The following is a 14,552-nucleotide window of genomic DNA, read 5'->3' on the forward strand; positions in this document are numbered from 1 at the left end:
CCATAAAAAATAAGTAGTAGATGCATACTAACTGTGATTATTAATTATTCTTATTCTAATTCTTCTTATTATTTGATTAAAGGCCCCTATGTCCACGGTGTCAAACTGTAATCTCCATTTGGTATTGGATTCCCGATCTGAGAGGGAAAAACTTTTTCACTTCTTAATCTGGATTATCTCCTTTGCTCAGGTGAAAGGAAGATCCAAATTTTCTAAAGGATAGATCCAATTTTTGTCAAATTTATTTTAAATTGTTTTTATTGATATTTTTCCCCCCAGAATTCTATCTGTTCTAAATTATCCTCAACATCCACCACTTCTGCTTCCCCTGACCCCCGCCATGGCCCTATAGTTCCAGTGTCTCTTTGGTGAGAGAGCTCATTCTCTTTAACCCACAAAAATGTCACAGAGTTACATTGGATTATCACTTCAAATGGAATTAACTACAGGCAGCTAAATAAAATTCATTGTTTAGGAAAATCTCTCTCTCTAAGCTTGATATTTTAAAAGTTCATACAAAAGTGATGTGTAATGTAATGATTTGACATTTCCTTTCAAGGAAATGGTTTTCAAGGCCCAAAATAGAGTATTAACAGAAACAGATGTAATTTTTTATATCTTGTATCTGTCACCAAACTGAAGAAAAGGAAAAAGCTTTCTTTGAGCATGTCTTTTACCTCATCAGTAATAGAATGAACACTGATGAATATCTAAATACTAAATTAAGCTTTCAGTCAGTCCACATTAAAGAAGGCCTGTGATGGCCACAATAATCTCCTGTTGAAAATATAATGTGATTTTTCATCAATATAGAAAATCAGTAGCATTTATTGAGCTCTTCCCCATTGCTAAACACGTGGGAGAGTACAATAGAGTGGGTATACAAGTGCTTTGCACATGGTAAGCGCTCCGTAAATACGATTGAATGAGTGAATGAATCCCTGCCCTCTAGGAGCTTCAGTCTAGTGGAGGAGTATACAGTCTAGCATTGGTTATATAAAGTTTGTATGAAGTCAATGGCTTTATCTGGTGAAAATGTGGCGCCTTTATGTCTGGTGTGTTTATTTTTTTAAACCTCAGCCTCCTGCCACATTGGCTCCACTGCCAAACTCTGTGGTTTGGAAGTGGTGAGGATGTTTATAGGGCACCCGGGAAGAGAATCCAAAGACTCTAGAGCTCTGGAGGGGGTCAGCACTCCACCAACAGTACAGTCTGCAACTACCTAAGATCTGTTAACTTCCACAAAGCACCTTTTGTTGTGTGTCCTTAGAATCCCACGACTTACAAAATGTAAGCTACGCTGCAGGGTCATAAGAGCTGTATGGGATTCTTCAGTGCCATCAGTGGCTTCCCAGCTCCCGGCTCCAGTGTGGTGCTGTAGTTAAGCTCTTACTGTGTGTCAAGCACTGTTCTAAAAGCTGGGGTAGATTTAAGCTCATCAGGTTGGACAAAGTCCCTGTCCCACATAGGGTCCAAAACTTAATCCTCATTTTACAGATGAGGGAACTGAAGCAAGGAGAAGTTAAGTTACACAGAAGGCAAGCGGAGGAGCCGAGATTAGAACCCAGGTCTTTCTGGCTCCCAGGCCCATGGTCTATCCACGAGACAATACTGTTTCCCAGCAGACACTCCAGCCTGGGCTAGATCAGCCTCCATAAATGGCAGCAATGCATCTCTGGGTCTGAGGAAGACGCCTCTCCACTGGAGTCCCTTCTCATTTGGGGGTCACCTTTTCAGGTAATTTCTTATGACCCTACCCTTCATGAAACCTTTATATTCTAAGGTCAGCCAAGGGACACCCAGAAAACTCTAGGGCCATCAGTGGGCACTCTACTGGTGATTACCCTTTCCTTTAGAATGCCCAGAGCAGGAGACCCTGCAACCATCTTCGGTAAGAAATTGGGGTCAGGAGTTTCTTCCCGGTGTTTACCCCCAATTCCTCTTGATGTAATTTTAAACTCTTTACCCCTGTTGCAGCCTTTATCTTTATTAAGCAGAACTTCATGTCCAGGGCCAGTGTTCAAGAAGGAGGGGGCTGGCACTGGGAAATTGTCCAGAATTCAAACAATGGGGGGCCCTTGTTTTGCCTCTTCACGGCTGCCAGTTTTTGGGAAAAAGCCAATGCAACTCTTCTGAAAGTGAAAGTTCCCACCCAGGGTGGTTTAAAGAGCAAACTTCTGTATTGACAAGTAGGTTTCCCCTCTTTGCACAACGTGCTTCCCTAGTGAGAAGCAGATCCCAGGGTAAGTCCATGAGTAAAGTCTTTGTGAGGGCCCTTTGTATGTTGCTCTTTCCTAAGCATCAGTGAAAAAAGACATTTCTACCACTCAGCAGCTGGGATTCCAGGTGGTCCATTCTCATATTACGGGTCCCAATGTGAGAAAGTGATCCTTAAGTCTAGCTGAAATCCCTTTTACTGCAGTTGTAGTCCATTTCCTCTCCTCCTGTTCCCAGTTGATTTTCAGGGCCATTAGTCATCATCCTCAACCTCTACCAATTACTCAAACTTTGGCTCTCAACATGAGAAGGAAAGTTGAGTACAGCCCCCTGAGATCATCATCGGCTTTAGACAACCCTAGATTTTGCAGGAATGGCCTCCAGAGACATCCGTGGTCTGTAGAGTTCCAAAGCATATTTTCCACTGCTTGTCGGGCCTCAATTCCTGGGTTTAAATAGGGAGCTTGCATCAATGGGTATCTGATTTGAAGCAAATAAATGGAACCTTAACTTGCCATGAGCCCAAATGTGGAGCATCCTTCTAGTGCCAGGTGAAAATGTACCTCTGGTACAATCAGGTTTCAGCTCACAGCTCATTATAAGTTACCTCTTGTTTCCTCAAATAATTCTGTTTCATGATTATATGCCATGCTATCAAACAAATATTATTTTTTATTTAATTTAGCATAAGGGACCTCTGGTTAAATAATATCCCCACATATCTACATAGTTATTTTTGTGAAATAAATAATTCACATACCAAAACTTGAAAAGTCTGTCAGAAACACATCTAAGCAATGAAAAATCTTTCTGACTATAGACACAGTGGTTTATTTTAAGAAAGGGATTGGAGAGCGTCCTCAGGGAATTATCTGTAGCAGGGAAGCCAAAGAATGTTCCCTTATCACTATCTTTTCCCTGGGAGTCAATATGATACAGCTTCTTGGCCAGGAAATGTAGTTTCCTTCTCTTCACCTAAAGATGTTCCTGTGGCTTGCATTATCATTCCTTTATCTTTCATGAAGCCTTCTCTCATTTTGAGACACCGTGGATTCACTCTTGCAAAGGTTTGCGCCACTAATATTGTCCCCAACTCCCAACCTGTGTCCCTGAGTGTGTGTGAGAACATTTCACTTCTTTCACCTTTTCAGAGTTACTGTCTGGGAATTCGAGGCCCCAACACATCCTGCCTTCCGTTGGTAATATCTGATGGGAAATGCCTTTGATTTTTTAAGTGTCTGTTATTTACATTCAGGATCTGTCATCAAGAAGCTAAGAAAATTTGATTGTGATGACAAGAAGGAAGTAAATAAGGCACCACCAAGTTGGCTTCTGTTCCCACCCTCTCCCCTTCCCGCTTCCCCAAAAGAGAAAACAAAGCAAACTTTGCCAAATGGGAAAGCTTTATGCTGGCACCAAGCATAAACAACACAATATGATTAAGTATTGCCAATGGTACCCTATTTGGCTTGGAAACTGGGAGCTGTGATTGGTGAGATTTTTGGCTACTGATTTCATCTTTCCTGAATGGATGTATTTTGAGAAAAGAATCAAAACATATTGTTTTTGCCATCATTCAAATAGTCAAACCCAACTAACTTGACTGTGCAAGATCATCTCCAAGCCACATACAGTATAGCTCTTTCACTGACTCCTGGAATCCTGGCTCTGATCCATGTTTAATGGAGGTCTACATGAAAACCCGATTCATGTTGGATCTGCCATACATTCCCGAGTGGCCGCCGGATCTGATATCAATGGACGTACTGTATATGCAAAAGCAATATACCTTACCCGTAAACCTTCCAATTTGGCTTGATTCCAAACCGTAATGTTTTTGTTTGGTTGCATCAGAGACTCTGAGCAAAGAAGAATGACATCTTTATGTGAACTGAAATGACCGAGTATGAAAATTGTCAATGTGTGTGGACCTAATCGAGGGGCAAAACAAGAGAATTTCTGGAAATGGCTGCGCTTTTAAGGACTGCTTACGAAATACACAGGTTTCATTTCAGAAGGTACTGATTTATATAAACAAGGCGTGTGAGCTTTAATATGGATTTCTATAAAGGACTTGGCTTTGAGACATGGCATTTGCAACAGTTTCATCAAGACCATATCTCAGCTGCTAGATAGTTGGCAATGGGCATCAATCACTGGTTGGCTCAACCTAACAGATGAAGTTAAAACAGAAGGATAACTATTCTTGAAAGCAGGTTCTCTGCTCACCTCATTTATAAAGGACACTAAAAACTGAATTCCCCTTCCTTTCTAAATCTCCCTTTTTTCTTAGTTTTCCAACAACAACAGCGATGACAAAAGTATCCTTCCTAACTCAGAAGCTTGCAAACTTGGTGTCACCTTTGAGTCTTGTCATTTGTTTCTCCACATTCCATCAGCCTCTTAATTCTGTGGATTCTTCCTCTGTAATATTTCAGACTGACCTTTTCTTCTCCAGCTGTCGAGAGACTTCCCTCTGGCTGGAATAGCCTCTTTACTGGTCTCTCTGTCTTACTCTCCTCTCCTCTTCTGGCTATCCTAAAAACATGTGGACATATATTCTTAAAAATCCATTCAGAACAGATTACTCTCTTCAAACTCAAATTCTCTCCATTTTTTCTAACAAAAAACCAAAACCTCAGCTTTAAGCCTCCCCACCTGCCATCTCCCTTTTAAATAATTTTTTTTTTAAATGGTATTTATTAAGTGATTACTATATACCTGGCAGTGTACTAATCACTGGGGTAGACACAAGCTACTCAGCTTGGACACAGTTCATGTGCCACATGGGGCTCACAATATTAATCCCCATTTTACAGATGAGGTAACTGAGGTCCCAAGAAGTGAAGTGACTTGCCCGAAGTCACATAGCAAGACAAAGAATGGAGTCAGGATTAGAACCCAGGTCCTTCTGATTCCCAGTTCTTTCCATTAGGCAATACTGCTTCTTCTCTCGCTCACCATATTCTGTACTCTTTGCTCCTCCAAAGCCAGCCTTCTCACTGAGCCTCACTTGTGACTCTCCTATCTACAAACCATTATTCATTCACTCATTCAATCGTATTTATTGAGCGCTTATTATGTGCAGAGCATTGTACTAAGTGTTTGGAATTTACAATTCGGCAACAGAAAGAGACGATCCCTGCCCAACGACGGGCTCCTTTCCCCTGATATGGAACTCTCTCCCCTTCTAAAGCAGCCACCCCACATCTCTCTTACACCTGTAAAGGTCTCTCAAAAACCACTGCCAGATGACTAAGCGCTTAGTACAGTGCTCTGCACACAGTAAGCACTCAATAAATGTGATTGAATGAATAAACAACAGAGCGTGTCATTTTTGCTTGCTGTTGCTGGCAAGCCCAACGTAAATCAATCTGTCACCGCGACCTGTTGCCTAGCTAAGCCGTTAAAAAAGTTTTTCTTTACTCACCCTCTCTTTCCTTAAACTTCAGTTTCCATAGCTCTTCAAAGATCTGCTGTTCCCCAGTTGGCCATGAATCTGCCTTACGCCTTGTTGTAAAATTCATCCAGCCTTTTTAACCAATTCCTTTGCAGTTGCATGGTTTCCCTTGTAGCCCACACTACACCGGACTCTCAGATGATTGCAGTTTTTATTAAATGCTTACTGGGTGCCAAACACTACACTAAGTTCTGAGGTACAGTCAAGGTAATCAAGTCATACACAGTCCCTGTCCCACATAGGGCCCATAATCTAAGTAGGAGGGAGAACAGATAATGAGTTCTCATTTTACAGATGAGGAAATGAGGAAATTTGCCAAGGTCACACACAGGCAAATGGCAGAGCAGGGACTAGAGCCCAGATCTCTTGAGTCCCAGTCCATGCTATTACCACTAGGCCAAATTGTTCCCTCCCAAAGCCATGAGGTGGTGGCAAGAGAACCAGCCTGAAGTGGGACGAGAGGATAAGGGCAATGCCTTCCTAGGTCATTAGACCATAAGCTTCTTGAAGGCAGGGCCCTTTTTTTTTTGAATCTCTATTTCATTTTCTCCATCACCTAGCAGAGTGTTCTGCAAAATGTTGGCCCTTGGTGACAATAAAGTCTCTTTCTAAGGATTTTGGTTACCTTTCCTTTTAAACTTTGGCCCAGAGATTTAGACTTCTCTATTAGTAGCTAATTCGCTATATTCTGATGCACAGCGCAGAAGAAAATCATTAGGAAAATGTCTCAGGTCACCAATAGAATTTATAGGACAGCAGCTGTGTAGATCACTGTACTAACTTTTGGAGAGTACAGTAGATGTAAAAGACTCAATCCTTTCCCTCCAGGAGCTTACAATATAAAGGAGGGAGACCACCACAAAATAGTTCACAGATTAAAGGAAAAAGCAGAGGAAGATGGATAAATCAGATTAAATAAATAGGTTCCTCTAGACTGTAAACTTGTTGTGGGCAGGGAACGTGTCTACCAATGCTGTTGTTTTCTACTCTCCCAATCATTTAGTACAGTGCTCGGAACAGAGTAAGCGCTCAGTGAATACCATTGATCGATTGCTCTGTGTGGCTGTGAATGTATGAGCTGAAGAGGTATTTGGGAGGGTATAATGTAGGGAGAGGAGAATTAATCAGGGAAAGCCTCCTGCAAGAGGTGGAAATTCAGGATAGCTTTGAGGATAGGGAGGCCTATGGTCTGGGGGATTTGATGGAAAAGGAATTCCAGGCATGAGCAAGGGGCTACATGTGGAAACAGTAAGAGTGGGCCACAAAGAGAAAGCTCACTTGGGAGGAGCAAAGTCATGAGCTGGAGAGAAACCGAAACTGTGCTCATGAATGAGATCCCCAAGAGTGAATGTAGAGTAGGAAAGGTAGAGAAGCAGCATGGCTCAGTGGGAAAAGACTGGGCTTGGGAGTCAGGGATCATGGGTTTGAATCCTGGCTCTGCCACTTGTCAGCTGTGTAACTGTGGGCAAGTCACTTAACTTCTCTGTGCCTCAGTGACCTCATCTGTAAAGTGGGGATTAACTGTGAGCCTCACGTGGGACCACCTGATTACCCTGTATCTACCCCAGCGCTTAGAACAGTGCTCTGCACATAGTAAGCACTTAACAAATACCAACATTATTGTTATTAAAAGAATCTAGACAGAGCCCAGTGAAACACCGGGTGTTAACAAAAGCTCTGTAAGCAGGAAAATGTCTATAATACTCTGTTGTTTTGTACTCTCCCAAGTACTTAGTACAGTTCTTTGTGGCATAGAGAAGCAGGAGGGTGTAACAGATAGACCACGGGCCTGGGAGTCAGAAGGTCATGGGTTCTATTTCGGGATCCGCCACACGTCTGCTGTGTGACCTTGGGCAAGTCACTTCACTTCTCTGGGTCTCACCTCATCTGTAAAATGGGGATTGAGACTGTGAGCCCCACGTGGGACAGGGACTACGTCCAACTCATTTGCCTGTATCCACCCCAGCGCTTAGAACAGGGCCTGGAACATAGTAAGCACTTAACAAATACCATAATTTTTATAGTAGAAGCATCACGGCTTAGTGGAAAGAGCACAGGCTTGGGAGTCAGAAGTCGTGGGTGGCTTTGCCACTTAGCTGTGTGACTTTGGGCAAGTCACTTAACTTCTCTGAGCCTCAGTTGCCTCATCTGTAACATGGGGATTAAGACTATGAGTCCAACCTCATGGGACAAACGTGGGACATGGGACAACCTCATTCTCTTGTATCTACCCCAGTGCTTAGAACAGAGCTTGGCACATCGGAAGTGTTTAACAAATACCATCATTATTATAATTATTATTATTATAGTGAGCATGCAGTAAATACTACTGATTGATCGATTGAGTAGGAAACTGATTCTGAAAAAGGCTGAGAAGTTAGAGGAGGAGGAGGAAAACCAAGAATTGGTGAGATCAAGCTGAGAAAGCATTATTGATTGAGTAGGGAGTAGTTGATATTATTAAATTAATGTCAGCAATATTTATTGAGCACTTACTGTGTGCAGAGCACTGTACTAAGTGCTTGGGAGAGTGCAGTATAGCAGAGTTGGAAGACACAAAATTTCCCTGCCAGTGAGTTTACAGTCTAGAGGGGGACGAGGAGGATGATGAGAGATGAAAGATAATCACCTCTCAGAACTGTCCTGGAGATTAAACTTGTTACGGGTGGGAAACGTGTCTTCTAATTATGTTGCGCTGTACTCTCCTAAGCAGTTAGTAAGTACTTAATAAATACCATTGATTGATGGGTTGATTAACTGATTAAGGTCTCCAGAGATGGAGCTCCAAAAGACCATTTCAGAATATGGCCACCCTAGAGATCTGAGAGCAACAGTTGGTCCTGATTTTTGTCATCATCACGAGAGTGTAAAGCATGAAATCCACATCACCAACCATTGCATTTGCATCTTTGTTGAAAACCACAGTAGTCGACAAAAATGAAGGTGCTAAGGTCTGTCTTGCCAAATTTTTTGGATTCTCAGGGATGGCATCCTTTTGTCTCTTTTTCAAACCGGTGCTTGAATCGGCTCACCAGGGCCTCAGACTTTTCTCCTGATGCAGATTTGTTAATAGGAAATTGAACCCATTAGAGCAATCCAAATTAATTGCAAATATCAGTCACTTGGGATTTGCCTCATTTGTATTCACGCTGGCTGTCTTCCCTCACATGATCTTTAGGAATATTACAACAGAGTCTAGAAATGTGATCTCTTTCAATCTCAGCATCCTAACAAGCTTGACCTAAGAACGACCTTGAAATTTTCCAGCTAAATGAAATAATTAAATTGTAATCTTAGCAAAATAATCCTATTGTAATACTGGGAACAGGACCCAAACTGAAGAGCTGACCACTGAAAAAGAAGGCCATGGTTTCTCGAAAGACAGAATACGAGATCAACATAAATATATTTAATATTGCACCAGTTGCTCTTTTTAAGGCAGCATTACTTAAAGGACTACAGCATTTGAGACTGTTGTATATATGAGCTTTAAAATACTTATATTTCTGTATGTTTTGGCTCGTGTTTTTATGCTATAGGTATCACGCTGGAGTTGAAAAGCTATGTTTGTCAGAACAATAGAAAAGAATGGCTAAGAACAAAGAATGCCATTCAGAATCCAACCAATATTGTGCTGCAACAGGATGCTCGTAGAATCATTTTGCTGGCTATCCTCTTTGCCGGTTATCCTTTTAATGACTACTGGGACAGATACACTTCTCAGATATTCTTCGGTTGAAGGTAGGATTGACTTTGAAATAAGCATTCGCCTTATGCTTTATTGGGCTAATATGGTGATGATGTTTAAAAAAACAGTCAGTCATATGAGATGATTTGTACCACCTGTGTTTTTTTGCCCAAAAGATTTCTAAAATTCAGAAATGACTTTGAGGTTCTCTCTCAGATGGCCTTGATGACAATCTACTCTGCTTTCAGATTGCTTCAAGAAGCAGCTTGGCCTTGAGGAAAGAATAAAGGCCTGGGAGTCAGAGGACCTAGGTGGTAATCTTAGCTCTGTCTCTTACCTGCTGTGTGACCTTGAGCAAGTCACTTAACTTCTCTGAGTCTCAGTTTTCTCATTTGTAGAGAAGCAGCGTGGCTCAGTGGAAAGAGCCCGGGCCTGGGAGTCAGAGGTCATGGGTTTGAATCCCGGCTCTGTCACGTGTCAACTGTGTGACTGTGGGCAAGTCACTTCACTTCTCTGTGCCTCAGTTACCTCATCTGTCAAATGGGGATGAAGACTGTGAGCCTCATGTGGGACAACCTGATTACCCTGTATCTACCCCAGTGCTTAGAACAGTGCTCTGCACATAGTAAGTGCTTAACAAATACCAACATTATTATTATTAATAAAATTGGGATTAAATTTCCCACCCTCCTACTTAGGCTGTGAGCCACATATTGGACAGGGACCGTGTCTGGCCTGATTATCTTTTATCTATCCCAGTGTTTAGGCCAGTGCTTGACATATTATTATTTTTATTAATGGAAATTGTAATGGGGTAATGGGTAATAGTAATGGGAAGCAGCATGGCTCAGTGGAAAGAGCCCGGGCTTGGGAGTAAGAGGTCATGGGTTTGAATCCCGGCTCTGCCACTTCTCAGCTGTGTGACTGTGGGCAAGTCACTTCACTTCTCTGTGCCTCAGTTACCTCATCTGTAAAATGGGGATGAAGACTGTGAGCCTCACGTGGGACAACCTGATTGCCCTGTATCTACCCCGGCGCTTAGAACAGTGCTCTGCACATAGCGCTTAACAAATACCAACATTATTATTAGTAGTAGTAGTACCATTATAATAGTACCATTACAAATAATGATAGTAGTACTGAGAATTTACTAACGTGAATTCAGAGAAGGATTATTATTTGTTGGCCAGTAGACTGCAAGCTGGCTATGGGCATGGAATGTGTGTGTTTATAGTTATATTGTATTCTCCTAGGTGCTAAGTACAGTGCTCTGCACAGAGTAAACGCTCAGTAAATATGATTAACTGACTACTGAGAAGTCAGAGGAGCAGCGTGGCTTAGTGGAATGAGCACGGGCTTGGGAGTCAAAGGATGCGGGTTCCAATACCACCCCTGCCACTTGTCTGCTATGTGACCTGTGTGACCTGTGTGACCTTCACTTCTTGTGCTTCAGTTCTTCTTGTGCTTCGGTTACCTCATCTGTAAAATGGGGATTAAAACTGTGAGTCTCACGTGGGACAACCTGATTACCCTGTTTTTACCCTAGCACTTGTGGGCAGGGATTGTCTCTATTTCTTGCTGAACTGGACTTTCCAAATGCTTAGTATAGTGCTCTGCACAATTGAATGAATGAATGAACAGTGCTTGGCACAGAGTAAGCACTTAACAAATACCGTTATTATTATTACTGGATTCCTATCTTGAACTTTTGAATATGTACACAGCTTGACTTTTGCTCTATATCTCCTAAAATATATGCAGCTTTGAGAGATCAGCCCCTATGTAACATTGTGCACCTCTGACATTCTCCATATATATTTCTCCACAAGAAATTTCAAGTGTTGGTGGCCTTTAAAATAAGTCTTTTAAAAACAACATGTGATGGAAACCCCCAAAATTTCAAGTGTGTTTTAGACAGAGCTTTCATTGAAAGTAGGGAATGGTCATAAAATGTTTGTTAAGTGAGGGGCACTGTGAAAGCAAGCCCACCATTTATTTATATTAGTTAGTTAAGTAACTGGGTTTCCCAAGTAGTCTTCAGGGAAACCCAGGAAAGAGAAAACAGCCTATCTTCACTGCAGAGTTTCCAGAGGTAACTTAGGTGTTTGGGCACTGGTGGCCAAGGTCTTTGTCAGAGTGCAAAAATTGATGGAAGGATTCATCTCCCCCTCAGGCCTTCTTGGTCAAATATTAAAGGATATGGAATTAGAGGAATGATTGGAAAACTGGCTTGACCTTATCAAGGCATGTGATATCTCCATTTCGCTGTCCATATCAAGTTGATTCTTCCTGAACTGAAGGTTTTAGAATATCCTCAAGCGACTGATATATTCAACAATTCAGAACCGCCCGGAATACCCCTGTGATGTTACAAAAGAGTTAATCCATTAACTTTAAATGGGAGTGTAACTGGAGATGTCCACTAGGTGCAACAAAGCCAGAAGGCATTCTCTTCTGATTTCCAGTCACAGGTCAGTGGGCCATCGGACCACTTCAGCCAATCTGCCCTTTCCACTCTCCCAGGAAAAGCAAAAGATTGAAGCGTAGTTGATGGCCCTCTATAAAATGTCATGGCCCTGTAGGACAAATGGTATTTCCACATACTCTTTTCCCCTTCAACGTCTTTTGGGACGTTGATTAGTTCAGACACAGCAATGTTTCTGCCACACTTCTGAATTCTTTTACCAAAAAGCTAGCCAGCTATAGAATTTGGAATTCACCCATTATATTTCAACACTTTCAGGAAATGCACGTGCTTAATGCTTGGAGAGTAGTTGTCTTCGGCTTCTCTGTTTAGAAAGGCACACCACTTGATGATGCAGTTTTTTAAGATGGGAAATAGGGGTGGGGTTGTAACAACTGAAGGCATAAATTCAAGGTCTCCTCTCCTTCTTGATGTTCACTAACTTCTATGAAACCAGAATTTGGCATTGATTATCCATTCATCGACTGCTCTAGCTCTCCCTTAATCACCAATCTATGGCTGTGGTGGAAATTTAAACTATAATCGTTTTCAAAGTTTATTAGTATTTAGTGTTGATTTGATTAGTTATACTTGGCCAAGTTGGAGGAGATAAAAATATGGACTAAATTGCCGTAATGATCCTTTCAAACAACTGTTCAGTGGAGTGGTTATTTCAAATCTGTAATTTTAACAAAGCTTGTAGCATCCTGACAGCACTAGGTCTCTATATGTTTTCTTTGTTTTTGGGTTTTCTTTTTGAGAGACAGACCCTTCAGATGCTGACAACAATTAAAGAAAATCACTTGGCTGCTGGTGACAAATACGTTATTTAAGCATTGTGAGGCTTTGCAGCTCAGAGAGCAGCGTGGTATATTACTCTGCTTCAAATTGTAATCCTCGCTGTGACCCCAAGGGTGCCTTTGTGTCAGTGAGACGTACAGTCAGGTAAGATATTAGGTTTTAGCTGTGGAATGTGGACAAACCTTCTGAGAAAGCGTCACATGTCACTGACATGTTAAAAACGTTGGCAGAATGTTTAGACAATTTCATGGTTTAATTGCCACCAAAAAAAAAAGGACTACTGGCTTGCTTGCTCTCCTTCACCTGCTATACTACACAAAATTTTCACACTTGTGATTTCCTCCTTCCCTTTTTGCTCTGCCCAAACTCACCTCAAATTTCTTAATAAAGTTTCCCCTTAAAAGCACTTAGCACAGTGCTCTGTGAACAATAGGTGTTCAAACTCTGCTGCTAAAATTTAAGTGTGTAGTTTAAACAAATGAATCTAATTAAAGTATCCATTAATTGCCTGAGATTTATCTGCTCTATTCCTAACCCCCTGCGGACCACCACTCCACAGACAAAGGCTTTTCTGTAGTTTTAATGGCTTTCTTATTGGCCAAATTCAGTGGTTTCTTATCCATACTAATCCTTCTGGACGTTTTAGTTGTGCTCAGCACTGTTCATTACACTCTTCTTTTGAAAGCCATGGCTTCTGGAGCACTATTTAGCCTTGTTCTCGTCACAAAAAACTCTCCAGCCATTCATTTTAGGTCCTCCCTTGAGTCCTCCATTTCCTCATTTACTGTATCACTCACCCACTTAATTTCTCCAAATACATGAATATGGTTACTTGGTAATAATAATAATTGTTATGGCATTTGTTAAGCACTTATTATTAGCACAACCCCTCCCAAATACATAATAATAACAAAAATAATACTGATATAATATAATATATAATACTAATAGCAATACATGTAATATAATAATTATGGTATTTGTTAAGCACTTACTATGTGCCAATTACTCTGCTAAATTCTGGGATAGATACAAGATAATCAGTTTGTCCCATGTGGGGCTCACAGTCTCAATCCCCATTTTACAGATGAGGGAACGGAGGCACAGAGAAGTTAAGTGACTTGCCCAAGGTCACACAGCAGACTAGTGGCGGGGCCGGGCTTAGAACCCACGGCCTCTGACTCCCAAGTCTGGGCTCTTTCCACTGAGCCATGCTGCTTCTCACAGTATTTGGGTGCGTAAGAGAGATTTAAATGTGGACTGGAATTTATGGAACCCCTCAGTTCTGCTAACATCTGATTGGTCAATCAGTAAATCAATAGTATTCATTGAATGCTTATTCTGGGAGGAGCATCACACTAAGTGCATGGGAGAGAACAATGCAACAGAAATGGTAGACACATTCCCTGCTCACAGTGAACTTGCAGACTAGGAGGTGAGACAGATGTTAATATTATGTCTGTGTATCTTTTCTGGAGGGCTGCATGGGAGTGGAGCTGGAAGTTATTAGGTCCTGAGTTCCTCTGGAGCAGATCAGGGGCACTCTGTATTTGTGTTGGTCTATGCGCCAGGGTGAGGACTGTCTGCTGATGACATGTGAAGAGTTCCTCCGGCATACACCTAGGGGTGCTACGTATTTGGAAGGGGCTGTGCTCTGGGGAGTGGACTGTCCACTGGGGACCTGTGCAGTGTTCTTCCAGGACAGATCTGGGGGTGCTATGGATTTGGGAGGAACTGTGCCATCAGGGAGAGGACTGTCCACTGGGGACATGTGCAGAGTTCTTCTGGGACAGACCTGAGAGTGCTTAGTATTTGGGAGGGGCTGTGGGCCGGGGAGTGGACTGTCCAGTGGGGACACGAGGCAAAATTCTGCCTGGATGGATCTGGGAACATTCCATATTTGGGAGGGGCTGTCAGCTGGG

At 42.0% G+C, this 14,552-nt stretch overlaps 1 protein-coding gene across 17 annotated transcripts in view; it reads left to right on the forward strand.

The window, feature by feature from the left end:
* The window catches only part of IQCM (IQ motif containing M), a 370,600-nt gene that overhangs the window by 222,393 nt on the left and 133,655 nt on the right, over positions 1-14,552 (forward strand). For 16 of the 17 annotated variants that reach the window (XM_029076889.2, XM_029076891.2, XM_029076870.2 and 13 more), the window contains one exon: positions 9,217-9,418. In XM_029076889.2, the coding sequence (XP_028932722.1) occupies positions 9,217-9,416 (200 nt within the window). In that variant the 3' untranslated portion in view covers positions 9,417-9,418. Of the gene's footprint in view, positions 1-4,071; positions 4,236-9,216; positions 9,419-14,552 lie in introns of those variants that run through there. The other variant, XM_029076897.2, reaches the window with a different exon arrangement.

The sequence above is a fragment of the Ornithorhynchus anatinus genome, chromosome 12, assembly GCF_004115215.2.
Source record: "Ornithorhynchus anatinus isolate Pmale09 chromosome 12, mOrnAna1.pri.v4, whole genome shotgun sequence".
Taxonomy (NCBI): domain Eukaryota; kingdom Metazoa; phylum Chordata; class Mammalia; order Monotremata; family Ornithorhynchidae; genus Ornithorhynchus; species Ornithorhynchus anatinus.